Source organism: Pterocles gutturalis, unplaced genomic scaffold (genome assembly GCF_000699245.1).
Source record: "Pterocles gutturalis isolate BGI_N339 unplaced genomic scaffold, ASM69924v1 scaffold7390, whole genome shotgun sequence".
Lineage (NCBI taxonomy): Eukaryota > Metazoa > Chordata > Aves > Pterocliformes > Pteroclidae > Pterocles > Pterocles gutturalis.
Genome location: NW_010145724.1, coordinates 7841 through 32139, shown reverse-complemented (window position 1 = coordinate 32139; position 24299 = coordinate 7841). Strand labels below are relative to the sequence as shown.

The 24299-nt window shown below is 47.3% G+C and overlaps 1 protein-coding gene across 1 annotated transcript in view; it reads right to left on the bottom strand.

Moving 5' to 3' along the window:
• LOC104470514 (arf-GAP with dual PH domain-containing protein 1-like) overlaps nt 1-23552 on the bottom strand; it is a gene marked incomplete at its 3' end in the record, with an annotated part of 36522 nt that extends 12970 nt beyond the window's left edge. Inside the window, 4 exon segments of the mRNA XM_010085469.1 lie at nt 13535-13617; nt 21693-21784; nt 23335-23486; nt 23489-23552. Coding sequence (XP_010083771.1) covers nt 13535-13617; nt 21693-21784; nt 23335-23486; nt 23489-23552 — 391 coding nt within the window.
• Nucleotides 23553-24299: the final 747 nt, after the last annotated feature.

The following is a 24299-nucleotide window of genomic DNA, read 5'->3' as shown; positions in this document are numbered from 1 at the left end:
GCTGACCTCAGACTGACCACAAATGAAACATTTTTCATTTGAGTTGACAAAGGTAAATATTTCTGTTAAGGATGATGCGAAATGAAACAACATTTCTTAGGTGTGCTTTTCCAAGGGGGGAAAAAACCTAACCAAACATTTTGCACAAAGTGCTTAGATGGAGGAGAAAAAAAAAAGACCAAACCCCAACTACTTAAAATTTCAGAGGCCAGCCCTTTCCCCTCTCAGTAAGGCTCCCCCCCAGGCCCCTCTGCTTCCCCTGCAACGAGCATCACTGCTGCTTTAAGCTTCGCACGAGAGCTGCTGCTCTTTGGCTAATTATAGAAGCTTGGATCAGAGCTAAGCTGAAGGCAGCTTGACAGAACCAGCTGTTAAAATTACAGCTGGATCCTAAACTAGCTGTGAACATCCAGCTTTAGCTCGCAGCAGTGCCACCCCCTCCCTGGAGCCGGCTGCCAGCGCCTTGCTTGGCCGACGGCTTCTCCTCCTCCACCGCTCCAGCTCGGACCCGCAGGTCCCTACCTGCGATTTCTGGCTGCCTAAATGCTTTTCTGCTTTAGGGGAGCTGAAGCCATCCGTGTATTTCTTTTTGCTAGATGTTTTTCCTCCTACAGCAGCTATCTGTAAGATCCATCACCAGCCCATCACTTCGTCACTGCAACGCTCATGAATTTCCCGGAGAAGGTAACAGCAGTCACTGGCCTCTCACCACAGCCCAGAGCGGTAGAAAAAAACAATGCACCGAGGTTATCTCTAAAATAAAAGCTTTGGCATTTGGGGCCTTTGCCTTCTGGTGGTGACTTTGGGTGGTGTTGCCTTAGCAAGGCTGGGAGATGGCACAGCATCATGCTTGGTTTCTAATGGATACTCACGAGGCAGCGTTACTCTTTCGGAGGGGCTGCACTGAGCCTGCGTCAGCACTTCAAACGCAACTGGAAGGCACTGAAAGGCTGCTCTGGATCCCGGCCATATGATGCCCACCTGCTGAAATGCCAGCACATCCTGGCAGGGGAAGGATGCCACACATGGGTCCCTGACACATCCCTGCTCCCCTTGCAGGAGAAAAAATAATGATCAAGCAAACACACTGTGATCTCCCCTTGCATCCTGGTTTGGTTTGTTAAACAGCTCTTTGATGATGCGCCTTGTCTTTACTGCAGTCAAGTCCATGTTGGATGTTTAAACCATTTGTACTGCGAACAGAGCGAGGGCTGGGCTGGACCGGCCGCGAGCAGTGCGCAGGGAGGACCCATCTCCGCTGCCCTGTCTGGACTCAGGGCTGATGGCTGCAGGGGATAGTGCTGGTCTGGCTGGGGATTATATCTGCTGCTGGTTTCTGGAGTGGATTTTTTCCTAATGGATCCCTTTTCTCCCCATCCCCTCCAAGGCAATTTGGCTCAATATTTATTCACCCTGGAGACAGGCTGTGGCAGGAGTTTTCATTCTGCTCTGGCTGAGGCTGCAGAGAGCCGGAGAGGTGACCTGCACAACATCATCCCCCGGCTGCTTCCTGCAGGAGCAGCGTCAGAGCACGCCAAGGAAGAAGAGGAAGAAGTAGCCGTTTGTTTTGAAGCAATGACTACATTTGCCTCAACCTCCAAAGAGAGGATGGGGAAAGGTTTCTTGGAGCAAGTCCCGACAGGGAGTTTTGTAATGTTAAATGTAGAATTAAACTGGAAAGACATGAAAAGGAGACTGAGGATCAGCAAACGGTGTCCCGTCTACTTCAGCTGAACATGCTTTTCCATAGACTTTCCTCCTTCCTCCATTTCCATTTTTTCCAGAGCCTTTCATCCTCCCATTAGACAAAAATCTGTGGAAAAAAAAAGAACCCCAGCCCTCACTCCCCCTTTTCTGCACCCAAAATCCACGGCACAAGCACCAGCACATAGGTGCAGATGCCAGACCTCACACCCACTCACTGGGACATCGTGCCCTGCCCTGGTCCCAGCTGTGGCCGCTGCACCTGATGGCAGGCGAGGACTGAGCCGCAGGGGTCGGACCCACCGAGCAGGACACACCGAGCAGCGTTAACCCAGCAGCATGTGTCCTCTGAAGCAGCATCTCACGGTAAGTGAGATGTCTAACATCTCTCCAGCAAGCTGGCCTGGGGCTGTGGGGAGGCAGGTCCCACAGACCAGTGCCTGCCGAGCCTGGCTCCCAGTGACTCACGTCCCGGCAGCAGCTGATGTCAGCTCCCGGAGAACAGAAGCCCTCTCTGTGGCTCCAGCAGCATGAGAAGGAGGTTTCTGTGCCCAGCAAGGTTGCTTGCTGGAGGGATGCTTGTGCTTTAACCCCCTCCTGACAACGGCACACCAGTCTCCTGTAACCTCAGTACTGGGTTGGGAGAACAGCAAAGTTTGCAGTTTCCATCCAGACACTCATACCCAGCCCTCTCCTAGATGTTCTTCAATTATAACCTCGCTGGACTGGGGCTGCTTTTTCAATACAGCACTCTGAGCATGGACGCAATCTGCGCATAACGCTCTTACACGCTCTTGAAATGCAAAAACACTCTTGTGCTCCCATGAAATGCAAACAGCGATGAGGTTTGCATCCTTTCTGGAGTGGGCTAGAGCCCTGCTGCCACTTCACCTGCCCTCCAGCATCCCTCCCTGCCACGCTCCCGCTGCTCCAACAACCCCAAAAGATGTACCGGCAGAGCTGTGCAGCACCAAGCTCATGGCAGGCTGCCACACCCAGACAAGAAGCCAAATTCCCCAGGACGGTCCCTGCATGCTGCAGGATGTGATGCCAAATCATTTGATACCCTGGGACACTGAGACAGGGCAGAGGTCCATGGCAAAGAGGTGCAGCATCCCTAAACGCATCCAGACTTTGGGACCCAGCAGCTGAGATCTTACCGACAAGGGCAGGATTGAGCGCGGAGACTGGTAACACAATTTTGCTGAAATCCAGTAAGAGTCAAACCCAGTGCTTTGGTTTAGCCAAATACCGGAACCGGCTGCTGGGAATTTACTGGAAACGGTGATTTAACAGAAGGCAGCAGTGATGCAATCCTAATGCACACACCACGCACCAGCACACGCTGCAGGGAACTGGGGTCATGACTTCCTTCCACAAAACATCGCCTCTTTCACACCCAAATCTCTGCTTTGCAAGAGTCTACATGGATTTTCAACAAAATACTGGGCTACCCTGATTCTTGTTGCTTTTTAGCCGCACAGCTATTATTTTTTTATTTCCATCTCTAGGTCTGTGAGGGATCTGCTTACAGGGATGGGAGAGAGGAGCTCAGACAGCAGCACCAAAAAGCACCTCACAGCAAGGGATGCTCCACAGATCCTGCGCCAGCCGCATCTTCCCGACCCACGCTGCAGCCCTGCATCACCACCACGAGCACTTCCCATCAAAGAGGGACAGCAGCAGAAAATGCCAGAGCTTCCCTCAAAGTCCAGCTCTAATACTTGAGTCTTTCAAGCATCAGAGAGAATTTAATCCATTTTACAACTAGCATCAGATAACAGTGACATTAAAGAGCAGTAAGAGCAAAGCAGCAACTCCTCTTTGAGGCTAATAAGTAGAAATAAATTAACTGATTTCTTTATATTGAAAATTCTTCTCTGTGAACTAAGATCAAGGCCTGCTAAAGCTTTTGACGGTTCTGTTTGCCCATCAGCCACGTGTGCGCTGAGGTTAAATAGAAATTTACACTCACAGAAACTCCTGAAAAACTCCAACCTTTGAGATTACAGATGTAGTCAGGGGTTTCAGAAGCTCAACTCCAAAAATGAGAGAAGGGGCAGTTATAATTAGGCTTTTTCTGAATTTCTATATATGGTGTAAATCAAGAGGCAAGTCACTGGCATTATGGGAAACTTGCCAGCAAAAAAAAAAAAAACAGAATGAGGGGAAAACAAACTCTTTATTTGTATGGCAAATAACACAGGCTGGGCTTTAAAGGCGACATAATTTTGCAGCATTATGTCACTCTAAAACATTTATTCTGGTATTCAGAGTCTAACACAACTTAATGTTTACGAAGTGACATTTCAGAGCTCGCTGCCGTCACCAGAAATGCCTCCGTGGCCAGCGCTAGGGGTGGGGGAAGGCTTTGGGTGCACCAACACAAACCATTGCAACTGCTCTGCAGAGATTTCTCCACTGCTTAAAACACCAGACAGGTAGCAGAGATTACAAACCAATTTTTCTTAACAACATGCTTATGGCCCAATTACAAAGCACTCCGAGCTGCTATTGTGAAGCCAGTCCCATCAGCCAGCAGATCTGCTCCGAGACTGACCGTCTGCAGGAGCTGCCCCTGGGTTTGTGCCCCTGAGCACAAGGCAGGCAGAGCAACGGTGGCTCTGCTCAGCCCCACCTTGGCACCAACGGCCATTTTTATCAGGAGGAGATGCTGTAAGCTCATAGGGGACTGGGGAAAAGGAGAGAAGGTGGAAGGAAAAAAAAAATGCTAAAGTATTTATATACCTTGTCAAGTCATATAAGAGGCAGCGCGTTGCCCCCACCATAGCCAGGTGCACCCGCCCTTACACCCACAGCCACGCCGGTGCTCAGGCACAGCCTGGCAATGATGGCAGATTATTTCAGACACACATCAAACCCAAACCAGCCCAACACCCCCATCCCCCAAAAGGTGGGGGGATGCTCCTGCACATACCGGTGCACCCGTGCCTCACAAGGCACCGCTGTCGAGGGGTGAGCCATGCAGGGGACCTTGTTCTGCACCACCACGCTCTCCTCAAAGCCCAGCGAGTTATGGCTCATAAGCCTAGAAATGGTTGCTTTTAGTACATGGTTTCTCTTATTGCTCTCATGAGCTTGGTTTCCTAAGGAACCAAACCTTATGCGAGCATTCACTGTCCATCTCCCCCTCTGGCTTCCCAGTACCTTGGACAATTTCAGCCAGAGGTAGCTCCTCATAGTTGCTGAACACTCCACTCTTTCTTGCCATAAAGCAATGGGATAATTTACACACTAAAGAGCCAGCCTCATCGCTGCCTTTTGCAGAACCACCTCTGTAGCAGGGTGCTGCCTCTTCTTCCTCCAAGGGGCCAACATCTGCCTGCTCTTACCTTACACCCAACTGCACTGCCATCCTGCTTTGTGCTTCTACAGAGCTTAGCACAGCATCACCGTGACTGCCCGCAGACCTTCACCTGGGAAAAGCCAAGAGAACTTCCCTGGAGCTGGTGGAAATACAAAGAGGAACATCAGCTGAATTGTATTTGGGGAAAAAAATGGTGATGAAATAATCTTCACACTGGTCTGTATGAGAGAAGCTGAGACGGCAGCTGGCTGCCACCCTGACCACACACCTTAGCTGGCTCAGATCACCCCCAGTGCTAAAAGCAGCTCCTGATTTAGCTGATAACACCTTTGCAATAATAGAGTTTCGATTCGCCTATTTTACGTAGTGGGCTCGTCTCGTCAGCAGTTAAAGGATGCTGCAGGAAGCACCTACAGCACTTCTCCCCACTTGCAGGGAGATGGTTTCACACCACAGCTCTGTGCCATCTGTATCGCTGGTTCCCACAGCACCGCTCCACCGGCCGTCGCCAGGGCTCGCAGGAGGAAGGGCATCTCCCTCCCCACAGCGTCACGCTCTGACCATGGAGCGGGTCCAGAGGGAGGGAGCAGTCTCCTGCCTCAAGGGTTCCAGACAGCACAAGCATCGACAGAGCAATGCAGATTCACAGCAGACAAGGCAGAAATAGGGCAGAAAAAAAAAACCAAACAAAAACACCCTTGCCTCTCTTGCACCTCTCATGGAAGCCCAAATCCAGACACAACCTGCTGCCATGACCTTGATACTACTACAGGGCCCTGAACAGAGGCTTTGCAGATGTCTCGTTCTTTAAGCCTTTTTCAGCAGCATCTATTTCTGTTTTGCTTCAACCGTTCTTCCCCGCAAGGGAGCTGCAGCCAAGCCTGAGAAGGCTGGATTGCAGGGCAGTGATCTATTGGCACAAGCAAGTACGTGTCTGTGAAAGGATGCTGGAGGAAACACCTTTCCCTTCAGCAGCACACTCTCTTTCACTACTTTATCCCCAGCAGTTTGCACTGTAAAAATCTTGCTGACTGCCTAGAAGATGTCCTGTTCCCCCAAGCCTGCAAGCCCAGCAAGGACCCCCCTTCTCCCGCAGGGTCCGGGAATGTGATACCACACCAGACCTGCAGCAAGCTCAGACTCTGTTAGGCTGCTCCAAACAGCTGTAATGGCAAAAATATTGGGTGAAAGTCCTCGTTTTCCTAAGGCAGAGAGCCACCATCCCCGAGGACAGCGATGGGAGATGTGCTTCCAGACTTTCCCAAGACCAACCCTCCGACCATCGCAGCACCACCCCATCCTTGTGGGGCTGGGATGGGCTCTTACCTCCTTCTGATCCCAGCTGATGGGCACTGCCTGTCCTTGGCACTACAACCCAGCAGAGCAGGGTGTAGCACAAACAGACTGAACTGTGTCCATGCCCATCTCCGGGGATGCAGCCTTCATCCCAGCAGACCCATCTCCTCTCCCCAGCTCCCCCTCCCAGACCCCCAAGCTGTGCTCTGCTAATAACCAGGAGGAGGGAGTGCTACTGGGGTCTTCTTCTGAGAAATTAAAGAACATAACAGAAATAAGTCAGCCTCTCAGAAACTCTCAACATATCACAACTCAAAAATAAAACCATCAGACCGGACAGTTCTCGCATCAGCAATTTGACCTTCTGAAATGTTCTATGCAGTTTTCTCCCTCACCCACAAATGAAAAGTGAGCTAACAATAAGTTTGTTAATTCTCTAATCGCATTTTGAAGTTGTGAATTCACTGAAGTTAGCCATGTCCTGCAAAATTTTCTGATTAAAAAGGACAAAAAGTATTTTGCAGGGAAATCCCTGATCACCTTCCCTTTGCCGCACTTCTGAGCAGCTGCACCCCTGCCTTTTCCCATCTCCCTCCTTCCCTCTGTGCTCTCATGTCTTTTTGCAAACAACCACGGCTCAGAAGACACAGCCTGCCCCCAGCCACCCATCATCCCACCAACACCATGCAACCGAATCTCCTCTCTGCCATGCCACATCCACTGCCGGGTTTCACTGCGGGTGCTTGCAAAGCAAAGAGGACAGCGTTGGTTCACGTATGGCTTTCACACTCCCTCCTGAACAAGCATCTCAAAGACCACGTGCATTAACATCTTAGCAAACAGCACCAGCATCCCTCCAGCCGACACTTTATTTCTTTGTTCTGGTTGCCGGGCAGACTCCTCCCGGCGCTCCAGCCTGTCTGATGTGCAATAAATCCTGTGCCCTTTGAGCACCGGTTTGTTCTCTGGGTGCTGCTCAGCCTTGTCATTCAGCAGCGTGCACAGCGGGAGAGAGGAGCTTTGCTTCCCAGGCTGTGAAAAACCCCCGGCAGAGCCGGTGCAGCTCTGACACTCGTAGCTCCCCAACAAGCTGGCTGAAACGGGGTACGAGGCAGCAGAGGATGAGCTCTGCCAGTTAAAATAACTGGGCTTTGACTGCAGCACTGCTCGCCGCTTTGTCTGATCAGGCCCAAAATAAACCACATTACATCACTGCAGGTCAGACTGAACTCCTGAGGGGATCTTTCTCACACTGAGAAGGAGTGTTTGTATGTCCCATGAGTTTCCTCTAGTGCTCTGCAGTCAGAGATCCTGCCAACTGTGCAAGTGCAGGGGGAAATTAATTCAGACTGCTGCCCGAATTATGCAAGAGCCACATGGAATGGAAAGTGCCTATTAACAGATTTTACTATTTTAGGGTATCGTTTCATGACTCAATTTATTTTGCCATCGTATTTGCAGACAAATACAAAATAACATATAAGCCAAGTAATCTTTAGGGTGTTGAGAGAAGACAGCTCAAGCAAACAGGCACCTTCAGACAAATCCTACCCTTTGTAACGACCTGGGTAAGCCTCGGGCTCCCCTGAATAATGGCAATAAGGTCTAGTCCGTAGTGGTATAAATACAGGAACACAAACCAACAGAGGCTAAAGCCCTGATCATCTTTGACTTTGCTAATACACCCAAAATCTTGCCTATATCTTTGAGCTTTCCCAGTTGCTCCAGCGGAAGCTCTCAGGCCATCTAAGGTTGCAGAAACACCATATTATCTTACTCTGCAGTCCAACAGGCCATCCCACCCAGCTCTATAACCACCAATCAAATAATCAAAGACTCCTCCAAGTTCCACCCCAAAGGACAGGGTTTAAATCATCAGCTGGTGCAAATCTGAATTCCTGCACCATTTTTAGGGGACCTACGACAATTTACATCAGCTGAGGAGCTCCAACCTCCCATGACCGAAGAATGAAAGCAGTGATGCTTGTTGGCATTTATTATCCCTCTCCCCTGCAAACGATGCATTCCCATCCTGAATGCCTTTGGGAACGAAATGCCTCAACATGAAAGATGCAACAGCATATGCCGTGAGCGAAGGCAAACCGCTGTTCCCCAGTCCTACTGCAAGGGAATCGTACTGGTGTGCAGAGCTGGTAGCAGCACTTTTCATCAGCTGTACCCTACTGTGGATCTTCTCCTACTCCTCACTGCTCTTCCACCATCTGATACATTAACAGCAATAGGATTTACCGGCCTATTTACAGGAAACACACAAAGGCAACATTTGTAGCAAAGCTGCAGAACTCTGCACTCGATGACGATGTTGTACATGCCCGGTTTACCTCGTGCCTTGATGGAAAGTGCATTGTGCTGGAAAGCACCTACACATGGGTCTAAGAGCATAGAAATAATTGCTGAGCTATCTCAGGCAATGCTTTCTAGGAAAGGGTGGCAACTGCTCTGGCGCAGCCCGGCATCTCTGTCCATTGCTGGAGATACCCATCAGCCCCCTCCGACTGCACCAGCCCTGTCCATCCCACTGACAGGCGCTCTCACGCTCCTAACGGTGACTTTAAGCCATTTTTCCTAACAAGCATTAAGAGATCAAATGCCTGGCGTTAAGAGCTCTCCCACTGCATTTGCCAGTGTTAAAGCAAAGACCCAAAGATGTGTTATCTGTGCCTACAACTCCCCCCAGGGCACCGATCCCTCGTGGCATCCCCGCGGTACAGAGGTGGGTCCATCAGAAGCCACGCCAAGTTCACAGGAGCAAATGACTCCCTTTGGCTCTCTCTTGGCCACACACACATCCCATTCCTTCATCTATGACCCCAGATGCATTCCAGCAGCTGCACCTTGAAGAGCTTATAATATTATAGTGCTCCAGCCTGGCAAACAGTGTTCCCTTTTGCTTCCACCACATCTCCCTTAGTTAAAGTAAATCCATTGGATTAAGAGGAATCAAAAGCACCAAAATGAATTAACTTCCAGCAGGACTTCCGAGAAGCGTTGCCATTACTGCTGCCTATCAACAACGGGGGAAAATGTCCAAGCTTTTTAAAATTGATCAAAATCTTTATAAAAATTATCAAAGCTTTCAATTGCCTTGAGATCCAGATCCAGACTTTGACAGCAATTACCACCATCCTCTGTTTCTAGGAGAATTCAGCACTCGTGCCCCATTAAACTCCATTAAAAGGGATAATTAGCTGGAGAGTGATGGTAATTTGGCCAGTTCATTTATCAGAAGGGATAAAGCCAACCTGAAACACATTCAAGTGAGAGTCTTAAAACCAGTATTATTCTGTGCTGTTGTGCAACAAACATATCACTAGCGGAAGGGACATGGGCCACGGTGTTAATCAGGATTGCTGGGGCGTAAATAATGTTTTGCTTCATAATGTCTGGCTAGGGCAAACAAATTATTTAGCTCTCGTACTGCTGCTGAATTAAGAGCTCAAATGTACAAAAGGGTGTATCTATGAATCGATAGTGGATCACCGAAGCATTTAATCACTGTTTTAGTAATCTCCCTGCACTATCTGAACTCAGACCGACTCCTCGCACTAAAATCAATGGCGCTAACACAGCCATTAACGACAGCTCTTTCGGAGGAATGAAACCATCGGAGTTTGAAAAACTAACAGGGTGCAGAGGTGCTGAAAGCTGTGAACAGTGCATGGGCTGGTGCTCCAAGGCTGCCTGGGGGAGAAAGAAACCCTCTAGAAATTCTCTTACAGGAATTTCCACTGCAATCTTCTACCGAGGGTGAGCGGCTGTGACGGCACGTATAACGGCACATCTCCAAGGGGACATCTGATGTAGGGACTGAACCAAGACCCATGGATCTAGCACCATGGCTCCTCTCCGGGGTGAGGCTCAAGAGCTGGCATCAACGCTCAGCACTGCCCACACCGGGGACTTCTGCTTGTGCAAAGTGTCTTTGTTTCCCAGTTCTGGTTCTGCTACCTCGCATCGCTCTGCATCTCACAAGGCAGATGCTTCCCATCACTTGGGGGGCTATGAAAAACCTTTTGTTGCCTTTGCATCCCATCCCGCCTCTTATTTATACTTCACTAGCAGCTAAAGAGTTTGCTGCATCCTCTGACAGGCTTCCCTGCATGACTGTCTCAGCTCTGACCTGCACATCTGACACTCCTGTCCTGAGACTCATTTCTCCTCAGTCTGTCAGTTCGGCTGTGATAGCTTCTGCTTGGCATCTAGAGGCTCCAGACAGTCTCTCCCCAAAGGATTTTCTGAAAGACATCAGATTTCTGACCAGGGTTTCGTCAGGCTGCCTGGAAAAGGATGTTGCTCAAAACTACTCAAAGATAGCATTTTCTTATTTTTCATACAACTATTGAACAAATATCAGAATACAAAATTGCCCCTGGGATTGGAAAATGGAATTAAATCTTCCAGCAAACATGAGCAAATGGATACCGACGTCTCTATTAGCAACAAAATGTTTCATGCTTAGAAACTGGTAATCTAACACTCCTCTGGGGAATTCAGAACGGTGAGAAAAATGGTCTAAGACAGCACTAGAAAGAAAAAGATATACATACACTCACGTGAGACACAAACTGGATGCAGGGTGGTCAGGAGAGCATCCTTGTGCCCGTCCCACCTCAGTGTGTCCACAGGCAGTTCAGGAGGGCATTAGTGGAAAGCAAGAGCCCAGATCCTCTGCAGTTCCCAGCCGTGCTGAGCCCAGCATCATCCAGCACAGGAGGTCCACCCCACGCAGGGTGCATCCTCCAAGCTGCTGCTGTGGCCACTAAGCTGTATCAACCCCTGCAAGCAGCAAGAAAGGCAGAGCCGGGACACACGGTGTGGCTGAGCTGCTTCTGCAAGGACCAAGCTCCAGTCTGTCTTGGAGGGCTCATGGATGGCACCGTTCAGACCAGCTCTGATGGCACCAGTTTACACCAGCTGGGTAAACTGGCGGTCCAGCCCAACGCACGGCACAATGCCGAAACACCCCCATTTCACCCAATACAAGAACTGTCCCAAGGCACATGGGAACATCTCTGTTAGGGACATGGTTTAGTAGCGGACTGGGTAATGTCAGGTCAATGGTTGGATTCGATGATTTTAAGGGTCTTTTCCAACCTAAATGATTCTATGATCCTATGATCTCCAGAGTGCTGCTTTTCTACAGGATACAGGATTTTCCCTGGGCTCCCTTCTCAAGCCACAACTCTGACAAACAACCAGCTCCCGGCATAACAGCCCAAAAGCCGAAAACAGCATCATCAGCCCAGTTACATCACACAGTCCAGAAGAAGCAGCACTGTCCGGCGTGGGGTGAAGTACGGGCGTGCAACCCCACCTGGGGGCTGTTAAGGTCCAGCAGAAGGGGAAAGTTGAATATACAACCTACAAGCACTCATACACAACCTACGAGATGCCCACCAGCCTGCCGTCCCGTCCCCTCCTCCTCCCAAGAGCACTGTTCATTTAAAACGTCTGACCCCCTTCTATTCCGCATTGAATGGCTTCTGAACTTCAAAGAGTCAGAAGAAAACCCCATCGCTTCATCAGGCAGTTAAATATTATACAGCCACACTACTGAAGAACATCCACAAAATACGCTGCTAAAATCAACTCCCATTTGAACTCTTCCTACAATATTTTCAGAGAGCTCAGAACACGCTGCCCTTCTTCCCACACAGCACTGAAGCACCTACTCCACTTTAACCAGGTACACACTCCTCTTGGAGTCGACAGGACTAACCATGTGCTTAAAATTAAACATTTGCCTGAAGTATCTAGTTGAATTCAAGCTTTTCTATCTAGAACTTGCATGGTATAAATTGGAAATGTTATTCCTGGGTGAACATTATACACAAGTTATCTGATATATACTGAAATTATCTAAGAAATCAAACAATTTATTGTTAATAGAATGTGTCCAAGTCTAGCAGACCACTTTGAAAATCTAAAATAAAACTGTGCACAATGTACTATATATGAATATGGATATCCCACACACACTATGTGCATGCCTCATGTATAAAAATATAGCAGAGCAGAAACGCTCTAAACATAAATTGAGAATATATGAGATAAGATTTTAATTGTGGTTTTAATAACAGCAAACTGCTAGAGCTACCTGCTTATTATTAGTCTTGAAAAGCAGCACGAAAATAATATCTTAACCTTTCATCTGTAACATGGTCTTTGCTAATAAAATTATCCCAGAGTCATCCAAGCGCATAGCTGGTGTCAACTACTTAATATGCAGAATAAATTAAATGCCATTTACATATAGCTAAGAAATATCACCTAATTTAATGCACTTTCATGCCGGTTCTTATGCCGGCGCTGCCACACAACGAACACAGCCGAGCCCTGTGTCTTCTCCTGCCCTTCTGCAAGAAAATCATGCGATCCACAGCTCTACTAAACCACCCCTCGCAAGGCCACCGTCACGCTGGGAATGCTGAAACGAGCCCTGTCACACGTGCTGGGGCTTTGCAATTGCAAAGCACTGTGCATTTATCACACTACAAGGAGACCAGGTCCCACTGATTACTCTTGAAGTATTGTGGAAACTAACAGATTTGGGAAAAGTGGGGGACCTGGCACACTTATCTATCCCACTGATTACTCTTGAAGTATTGTGGAGAGTAACAGATTTGGGAAAAATGGGGGACCGGACACACTTATCTGCCATTAACCAAACCCTGCTAATAATCCTACTTCATCTTTCCAAAGCAAAAGTTGCCCTGATGAGACAAACACCCTTCTCTTCATTTCAATCCATCTTCATGCCTCCTGCGCCCTGATGAGACAAACACCCTTCTCTTCGTTTCAATACAGCTTCATGCCTCCCACTCCCAGAAACAAGCTCACTGATACTATGACCTGCTGGTGGTGAACAGCCCTTGGAATTCAACAGAAAAACTCTCGATACCCAATTTGTTTCCATCAGGTATTACTATTCCCAATATTCCCAACCAAATGCAGTGAAGGCTGGGAGGGATCTTTCCCAAAAGACCACACCTTCTCCTCCTACTTAGTGACATACAAGCAATAATCAATATAAAGAACATAGAGACAAAAAAAAATGGAACGTGCTGGACATGAAAAAAGTGACATACAAGCAATAATCAATATAAAGAGCATACAAACAGAGATGAAAAAAATTGAATGTGCTGGACATCAAAAAACTTATCTGCCAAAAGTGTCTTTCGCTACCTGCAGAATAAGGTTCCTGCTTCTCGCTGTGAATGAACTCTTTTCGTTCGTATTTGGCTCTGATCCACTGTTCCCGCAGCAGTCTGGAAAAAAAAACACAAAGAAAAGGAAACATGGTCCAAGATACACTAAGGAAGAATCCAGAATCATTAATTCTTCAATCAAAATACAAGAGTGATTTAAAAAAGTCTTCCAAAAATGGCGTTGTACAGGCTGGAGTCAAGGGTTTCTTCTGTTTCCTGCTGGAAAACAATAAATTGTCTCCTTGTACATCCAATGTTACTGGAAACCTATTTAATAAAATTTACTAATTTAGCAGAATAACCCATTCCCACCCCCCCAACCAGCCTCTGTACAAAATTCCCTCAGTATATTAATGACTTTAAATCTAATTTCCTCTGACTATATTCTTCAGTAAATGAAAAAAAAAAACAAACCACATACAAAAGAAAAACATCTTTGCCCTGAAGCCATCAGTATGGAAGCAGAAATTGGGTGTGCCCTGTGCAATGCGGGTACACGATGGCCTTTCAGCAGCCAAAGCTGCAGAGATGTTGTCTCCTGGTCACACACGTACAGCTATTGGAAAGAATTGTGACGTGTCACATCAAAATCACACTTGTAATGACAAGGGAAAACCCAGCCCAAGGACTGGTGACACTCCTGACCCAGTGAACACAGAGCTGGCTGCAGGGTGTCACGCACCTCCCAAACTAGGAACAACAGGAATTCTAAATTATTCAAAATGAAAGGGACATGGGAAAACTATATCCCAGGCCCTAGACGACTTCTTGGAAGGAACTGGCGTGTGAAAAGTGACAAAGTCTCAAGCAGACCAGGAGAACATTGCTGGGTGAGGATGTGGAACACAGGACCCAAACACCGGCGGGTGGGGAGAACCCACCTGGCTGAGCTCTTCCAAACCCATCGCCTGTACTGCTAAACCCAAGGAAGAAATCCATGATGCACGGCACGAAACATGCCTACTACGAAGTCCTTTATTTTTCATGTTGAAAATTATACCAATGATTTATACACCAAGACCTTAACTTCCAAAAAGGAAAAAATACCTCAAAAACTATAAATATTTTTTGCTGTTTTATTTTAGCGTGAATGCTGGACCTAATCGAATAGTTTAGATCTAGAATATGCTAGAAATTCCTTCAAACCATTTTTAACTGCACTTCGTTCTTAATTGCCCTAGAACCTTAAATAGCCCAAGCAGGCAGAAAGCACATGCAGAAATAAAGGCATGTGTCATCCCAGCTTCACAGCAGACATCTCAAAGTAGCCTACACTGATGACAGTAAAAGATCCCCCAGCATCGGGCGTGCTGTGTAAAACCCATCACACTTCAACACTTCAACTTCTCTGCCAATGAAAACTGTTGATATGCTTAATTACCTTTTCTTTTTTTGCTGCCCATGCAAATTTAATGCTATCTTTTCAGCAGACACATTCCAGAAATGCTCAAGGAAGATAACCGTACTAACGCTGCTTATGAAAACTCATCTGCAGGTAAAGCAAACATTCATCAAATCTGCAAGACACTAATTCCACAAGAACTGTGCCTGTAATTGGTTTCCTGGCAGTAAAGAAGGAAATAATTACACATATCATGTCCCATCCATTGTTTCACCTCCTTGGTTGGGGCACCAGCCTTCTCCCACGATGCTCAGGGAGCACCACAGCTGTGAGCTTCTGCTGTAACAGAAATAATGCACCAGCTCTGCCTTTCCCCCTTCTGTTCCTGTTTTCATGCCTGATCTTTAGTTGTCACACACACATCTGCAAGTTTGACTGTGAACCCTGCAGATGAACACCCATCTCCCTTCTGCTGTCACCCTGTGCCACCCTCTGCTTTGGGTACAACCCATCCTCAGCTCATCCCAGGAGGTTCAGATGCGTTTTGTAGAAGCGTGCAAGGAGGCTCTTTGGGTTGAGCAGGATGCTCTTTCTGGATCTGATATCCACAACACGGTAGCCTGCAAACGCAGAAGACCGATGACCCAAAAGGTGGCTCTTAATTTCCTGTTTCTTCTGCCACTCCAAAAAAGCTACCAAAATTTAATCATAAAATCAACACAAATACTTAAATTTTTTAATTACTTGCAATTTTTCCAGCCTCGCTGCTGGAGGCAGCTTGTTATCACCGCAGCCAAACTTGGACCTTTTCAACGAGACAATTAGGGATTTAACTAGAAGGAAGAAAATTCACACCACCCTTGGCTCCAGCTTATTTCAGTGGATTCATCAGGAGCTGCAGCTGTTCCGAGTCTCTGAAAGTCAGCCTTCCAGGACGAATGTTTAAATACTGTATAAATTAAGGTTCATGTGCAGCAGTGGGAAAACTGTGCTGCTGTGTAATGCAGATCGTACAACAGATACACTCTGCTGGCCCCATGCCTTAGGGAACACGCTCTGCAGTGGCCTATTTGCCGTGATGGCTCAGCATCTCCGCAGCTTTTGCGCAAGAGAGCACAAACCGGGCAGCCACGAGGCACCGCGCCCAAAGGGGTATCCTGACGGGCTGCAAAAGCCCTAAGTGACCTCTCCCAGCATTTGGGCCAGAACAGGAGTGGCTCCGATGGCGATTCCCACGGCAGGCAGGACTCCGCTGTGCCACTCTCCCAGCTCACAGCAAGCACTGCGACAGCTCGCATGTTCTTCCCCTTTCCTCACCACCACAAACCCAGGCCCTTTCAGCAACAATTTCCCAAAAGCCGAGATACACCAAGAGCAGCCCACGGTTAGGACAACGCAGCGCAAGGCCAGTAGCCGCGGCTTCTGCTCCAGTGGTTATTTATAGAAAGTGGAACAACTTCAGCAAAAGAAACCGAAACAAAAACCCGACGAGGACGGCGAGGAGTCCAGCATCTCCCTTCAGTGCAACACAGAAGCCGAGCAGGGACTTGACCATGGTCATTCTCATGGACTGGAGGCAACCCTGCCATAACAAGCTGCTTCTGAGTCTGGTGTTAGACCCTAGTTTCAGCGGCACAGCCTGGATGACTTCAAACAGGAGCAGGAATTGGTCCTGGTATCTATGGGATCTGAGAGCAATTGAGGGGCAGGGACCACCCAGAGGTCCCCCAAGCCATACAGTCTGCTCCACCATTCTCAGGGGACTTCACACTTGATCTCCATTCATTTTAAGTATGCCTTCAGGGGCCTTTTAAACACCTGTTTCTGTGTTTTAGTTGAAATGTATTTCTCCTGAGGTGAATGTGTGTGTAAATAACCCGGGGTGGACACCACCCCCTCCATCCAAACCCCCCTCTTTGATTTCAACCAGAGTTCTGTGAACAGAATGGACTGTAGCAACAGCCTCATGGTATGTTATTGCATTTCTGATCATGGGATAATGTAGCAAATACATTTGTTAGAAAAATAGAAGTGCATCATTCCTGAACTGCAGAGATGCACAGCTTTCGGGATCAAGTCCAGAAGCTTTACCAGCCCACCTAAAGTCTGGCAGGCTGCTGGTTACAGGGATTGTGTCATTTTTTGGCAATTAGAACAGAAAGATCTTTGCAATTATCAAGATAAAAACCTGGGAGCAAAGGAAAAAGATAAAACATCAAAAACCCTAAGGAAAAAAAAACACATTTCGAACAGAATAAGGGAAATTCATCCCCTGAATGGAACAGGACTGGGCTGCACTGGGAGGCGGCAGGTCCGGAGGCTGACAAAGCACTTCCAACACCAAGAGCTCCAAATCTCATTTGAGGTGCTTGTTTGCTTGCCTGGCCACCCACATGAAAACAAGTGCTCTTGTCAAAGGGCCAGCAAGGAAGGTTTCAGGAGAAGCCAGTGGAACAGTTTTGCAGCAAAAAAACACCATGGGAAAAGCTGCTCAAGCAGCTTAACATCAAACCGTGGCTGCGTGGCTTCACCGAGCTCTGTGGAGGAGCGCTGGCCAGCCAAACTTAGAGCCTCCAGTTTATTGTTACCCAAGGCTCTCAGCTGGGCTGGCTTTCCTGGGATACACCCCAGTGCACACACCGCAGACGGCCGCTGTGACTTTTTGAAGATGTGTGACAGACAAGAAGCCCCAGCCAGAGGTGAAAGTGGCCCAGAAGATACCAAACACCATCCACCACCACTCTCTGATTGCATCTTTGTGAGCCACCGAGTCCAACAAAGACAAAAGAAATTAACGTCATCCAGAAATGTCATTTCCAAACCCCAAATTTGTAGCTTCTGGAGTTTGTCAGAGGTTTTTCCAGCAAAAACCAATCTGCTTTCCACAGGCAGCTCTGTGGCCACAGCGATGCCAAGTTTCTGTCAAACAACTTTTTAAATGAAATTTAAAGTCCGAGTCCAAATTTTTGCTCAGACGGCAAGGAGAGCCATCACAGCACAGACTAAAAGCCTGTCTGGCTTCACACTCTGCCTCTGCATCTTTTTCTATCTGGTAAGTCCCCGCTGTGAGGACTTGCTTTTAAATGGCTTTGTGGAGGGATGAGACAGCTGGGGGGCTGCTTTAGGCGCTCTGTGCATCATCCCAGCTTGCAGAGGCGTGCCAGTGATGTCCCATCCACTCCCTCAAGACCAGTGGCCAATGGCAAGCTTCTGGAGGAGAGCAAAAAGACAGGGCTTTGGCTATCAAGGCATAAAAACCTTGCATTATGGATTTGAAGAAGTTAAAGCTGAATTTGAGTATGCAAAATCCTAACATGCTCAATTAAAATGCTAACTGGCTCCTTTCGCGTTGGGTTGTTTTACAGGCACGGTCCAGTTCACCACAACGCTATTTTTCAGAATGGTTAAGCAGAGATTAAAAACATGTAGGAAACAATCTGTGCCAGTACTATCTTAACCTTGTAGCAATTTCCTTTGGAAATTACAGGAATCAATATGAATTAACAGGCTGACGAGCTAACAACAAAGAGAAAAGGAACGACAAGCAGAGAAGACCCTGGGGCAGGCTGGGACTGAAGGAGCGGGCAGATCTCAGGCTGACGGCAGAGATCGATGCTCAGGCAGAGACCTCCTGAGGCCGAGTGCCCAGTTTGAGCCATCACAGGAGGCTCCACCACTTGGGAACTGGTGAGCAGCCACTCCAAGAGGTCACACTGCCGCTCCTCACGCTTTACACCCAAGACACTGGGCACTTCTGAAAGCCCTGGATGTAAAACATGAAGACCCTCATTAGTAAGTAGCAGCCTGAGCAAAACACTCAACGGTACCACTCTGGACATGAAGCATTAAAGTACCAGCAAAAGGAGGTCTCAGAGGAAGAGGAGATCAGGTGAGAAGTTTGCATCCTTGAGCACCATCATCGCTGTGCATAGGAGGGGAGGGGACCAGACTGACCTTCAGACACCTTCGTGGTGGGCTTGGTAGCTCCTCTACCAAATTAACAAAAATTTAAACAATAAAGAAAAAAAAGATCCAGGGTTTACTTGGCAATTTTCTCTCCACACATTTTAATTGTACCGTAATACAATAAGCCTCTTCTGCTAATAACTCTTCCTCTTCAGATGACTATACAGATGACTCAAGATGCCAGCTTCACTGAGATACATCCTCTCTCTGACTGATGTCTCATCTCGTTCCAGATAAGACAACCACCCAGCACAACTCATGCTATTTCATTCTGCCCCATTTTTCCTATCAAGGCACTCAAACATCCTGGCAGTCAGTATATTTAAGTGCTCTGCATGAGTAGCAGATGTAGCTCCCACTAATCCAAGCACGGAGAGAGAAGCGGAGAGATGCACTGGAGCTCAGACACAGCTCCGCAGAACGATGCTCTGTGTTCCCGAATCAAGCAAAAAGGCAACAGAAAATGTTAAGTATTGGATGAGGACATGGATGTACTTCCAGTACTGCAAAAACCCAGTAAGAGCTTGTCTCCATCTTCTTCTGTCAGTTTTCAGCCAAGCATACGGCTGAACAAAGCCTTTTCCCCTTGTTTTTACCCAAAAGCAACGCTACCTCTGTTGCTCCCTGGTGACTCAAAGCTCAGCCACGTGCTTGCAGCGTACCTGCCCCAGAACAGGCTGGTTTCCAGCTCTCAGCCTGCTGCCCTGGTGTACAAAGCTGGGCTGTGACCACCCGTGACCATACAAAGAGGGTTTTTGTGGTTTAAGTTCCACGCCCAAGGCTCTCGGGGCCAACGCTGTGGTGGTGTAGGAACATTCCCGAGTCTGGGATTCATTTCAGCCTCAGGGACTCCCCAGGGGTACTGGCTGCTCTGCTCGCTGCTCCTGATGCACGGGCCAAGATGCTGGCAGCCAGAAGATGAGAGGAGAGGACAGAGGGGATTTTTTATTTTTTTTGGTTGGGTGGGTGGGTATTTTTTGCCTATGCACAGCTGGTAAATTCTCCCTGGGCAATTCCAGAGCATCCCTCCAACTTCCCTAACCTTCACCAAGTGTCTGACAGAGCCAGGAAGCCACAACGGGGTTTCTGGAGGATGCAGAAGCCAGATGCAGCAGTCAGACACCACCTATTTTCCAAGCAAACAAACATCACAGGCAAGAAGAAAAAAAGGACAAGCTGGCACTGGAGCACTTCTTCCCTCTTGCTCCAAACCTTGCAATTCTTCAAGCAACCAAAGTAGAGGGATTCCAGAAAAAAGAATTATAAAATGAAGAAGCTTCAAATGAACAAAGAGCCTGTTTGGGGGTTTTTCTGTTTTTTCTTTGGTTGGTTAGTTCGTTGGTTTTTTGCAGGTATTCCTAGGTATTCCATCAACAGGAAAACTAAGAGGCTGGGGCTTTTCTTCCTTGAGAAAAATAATCCTAGCAAGATAATCACAACGCACTCAGAGCGTGCCCCTCCACAACACACGGTGGCTTTGCCAATCCTCAAATCATTTCTGTAAATTGTAGGAACCATGGAAGCTGCTGCCAGAAGCCATTTTAGATAAAAACCAAGATCTGGGAACATAGCATAAATGGATGTTTTTTTCATTTTCAGGCCAGGCAGCGCTGCTCACACCTGGGCCTTCCCAGATGTGTCATCTGAGCATCATCAAATAGTGGGTAATGGATGCATCTCCAAGACACTTCACACACATGACAGGTGCCCTCTTGTCTTTCTACAAGAGACTTCTTACATGATGTAGGAAGGCAATAACTCTTCCTAATAGCTATTACAAGAAGATCAAAAATGTAGATAAAGTCACCACAAGTGTAGCTAAAGTCACTCACGAACCCTTTGGCCCACCTCCAGTACTATTTCAGGTCTGGGAACAGAGCAGAGCCTTCCTGCCCGAAGGCCAGTATCTCCCACAGGGAACCCTATGAACCCCTCCAGTACTTCTGTTTTGGGCACTTCTTATGATGCTCAAATACAGCATCTGGCTGCTCAGAGCCTTGCACACGGTTATCACACCACAGCCACGCTGATGAACCACCCCTCCATCGTCAACCAGTGACACCCAGTTAAAGCCGCAATACTGGGAGGGATCTCAGGGACCAGTACTCACCAGTTTGCTAACAGTAAAGTACTGGCTCTGGCAACTATGCCCTCCAGACCCTCTGTGAAGATTGGTTTTACAAAGACACAAAACCCCTGGGTACTCTGAAGGACTGGACCCTATAAAACCAATTTCCGTTCATCTTCTCACTCCCTGGACAGTACAGCATGTCCCAGCTGCTCAGCCCTCCTGGTCTACAAAGTCTGCCCCAGTTCACGAGGGAGGTTTACTCTACACTGTGTGGGAGACAATATGTTTTCAATATCTTCACAGAGGAGATTGTCACTTAGGCAAAAAAAAAAAAAAAATAAATAAAGCACCCTGGCACTAAATCCCAGCCGTTTTGCATTATAAGTAACCGAGCATCTCACAGAACAGATAAGCAAGTTAAGTTTTGATGCAGAAGGGCTATTTGAAAAGGTAGAGAAATCAATGGGTAGAAATTGGCATTTTTCTGGCCTTAGAAACTTGGAGGAGTCTGGGGAACAGATGAACTATTTACTTCCCTGCATCATTGCAACTGTACTTATTTAATAAGATCCCACACGTTATTCCCAGATGCGTGCAGAAGAACAAAGATTTTTCAGGGCTTTTTATAAATGAAACCTTCCTTGTGGCTAAAAAAAAAAAAGTATCATGCTAAAACTAAAATAAAACTAAAATATTACAGAGGCTGCAGCTGCACAAACAAGTAAATGGTGTTTACCAGCAAAGGTATTTACTTACTGACAGTCAAGAAATGTTGGCTTGTAATAAAACGGTGGCATTTTAGATTCATATTTTGCTTTTGCTACATTGTTTCCATTCGCGGCCATAAACTGTAAAAAAAAGAAAAAATAGAATTAAAAAAACGTTAATGGTATTTTCCCTTGTCCTCTTTTGCTTCTAGAGAGTAATAAAATCACTGGGATGGGGCCCCTGTTCATTTACTGAGAGGCTTCCCCGGGACTGTGCACAGAAGGGACGCTGTAAAGGCTGTGCCTGCAAACCCGGGGCTCAGAAATTAATATTGATCATTATTTCCAGGGCTCCTAGAGTTTAATATGACACTGGGGACAGATCTGTGTCCCAGTCACACGTGCACAATCCCCACTGGTCCCCACCATGGGAGCAGCAGGCAGCACGCAGTGGCATTTCCCATTCTTAGGCATGGGAATGAGATGGCTCCCCGGGGAATCCAGCAGAGAAATGAGGCAACCAGAGGGCAAAACCCAACACTAAGTCTCCGCATGTTATGGCTCCAGCAAGGTAACAGTCTCTGGCAATAAACCCTTTTGCTTTGGATCACATCACTTGTTCTGAAAGGACAATTTTATTTTTGCAAACCCATGCCAGCAACCTCAGAAAGGAGCTTGAGGTATTGAAAATAAATAAATAAATAAATAGATTCTGCCTGCCCTGACAGCCCTCCTTTCCTTCTGGTCTTGTATAAAAATGGCTAGTTGAGAACACTGCAAAAAAAACCCCAATATTTCCCTATTCATAAATTTTATTTAATGAAAATCACTTTATGAGTGTAAAAACCCCATCCTTTTCCAGGCAGCCATGCCAAATATGTTTTGTCTTGTATCAAATGTCAAGCATCCAAGCATAACAAGCAGCTAAGCTTTTTTTCTTCTTTCTTTCCCCCTAAGATTTTTTTTTTCATTATTTTCACATTTTTGAGCTTCTCGAGTTTACATATTCAATCCATTCTCAAAAAAAAAAAAAAAATCCAGGAAGGGAAAACCATGCAACACAAAGGCCTATTTTCCTCATAAAACACATGACTCCACAGGCTGTGGCTTTCAGAAAAACCTCAAATCTACAACACACAAGATGAAGATCAATAATCAGTAGTGTTTTTCATGCCTTTAAAGACATCAAGAGCCCTAGTACATGGGTTTCTTGGGTAGGCTTGCCTTCAGTAACATCATCCAACTTAGGCAGGTGTGTGGCATCAAAAATTTATACTGTGAGGGTTCAGTTCTTCGTGATGTGAGTTTAAAAGTCTTCAGCACTAAGTGGAACCAAGCCAGAAACCGCTGAGCTGGGCAGGGGTGGTAGACCAGAGGTCTAGCCTACCGTCTAGGCTAGAGTTAATGCGAGAAACAGAAGGCAATTCATTTAAAATCAGTAATTTCTGCACACTCTGTTTCATTGACATTTTTACAGGGGTGGGGGAAGCCCTCGTAACATCCTCGTGAAATGGCTATTCCATTTTTCCATCAACATCATGGACCTCATGCCCACACTCAGGAATTATCTAGATGTGTTTTCTGAAATCACGTTTGTTGTGGCATCTTTAGAAAGGATTCTGTTTTAGGGCTTTGCTGGCAAAATGCAGCAACCCAAACTCGCTGCCACTTCAAGTCTCCGATGCACGTACCTCCACTTGAGCATCATCCCAATCATCCAGACGGACGGACTTCACTTTGCTGACTTGTGGGATATTGCGATGGATTCCTGAACAATTCAAGCAGATGAAGATCCCTAGGCTGTGGGATGCCCAGTCTGGGTCTGAAAGCAAGCAAGCAAGAGAGAATTGCACCTGACTGGTCTACTGGATTCAGCGCAGGAGGAAGGGCATGGGGCAGGATAGAGCATGGCCGGGGAGTAGGAGTCATCAGGTCCAAGTTCCCTGATTTTAAAGGCATCAGATAAATACACAAGCAAAATGCAGATATGTGTTAGTTTATATTGATAGTTACACCAATTACACAAACAATTAAGAGATTTGCAATCTCAAATGCAGGAGTTATTCACAAAAACCCAATATACAGAAAACTGCCTATGCCTGAGACCTCTAAAACTCACTCCATCCTCAGACAAAGAGAGGAGGTGAACGTCCATCTTTATCAGTAAATCCCACCCAAGCGTCGGGTGGAACAGAAATTGCACAGTTAAAACAAACAGCTCAGGGAAACCGCTATGCTGCTCCCTTGCCTTGATATTTTTTATTTTATTTTATTTTATTTATTTTCTTTACAGCAGGAGCACTCCACAGACTTTCCTCCCATGCTACAGCCGCCCAGCAGCACATCCCTCCATGCCAGGAGGTTTCCAGCCCTCGCCTTAATGGAAAAACGCCGCCCGCGGCAGCTCTGTACTTTCTCTGAGAAGAACCACGCGCTGTTTACAGCCCCGAGCTGACGTCTCACACAAAGCGCTTTCAACACAAGTCCCTCGCCTCCAAACTCCTCCTCGGCAGAGGCACTGACTGAAGCGCAGGGAGACGGAGAGGAACCGGAGGAGGGCAGGGGTCGGACACATCCCCCAGTGTCCCTGGCGCCGCCTCGCCAATAAAGCCCATACAGGGATCTTTGTTTGAACTGCGACTAGCAAATGTCAGCG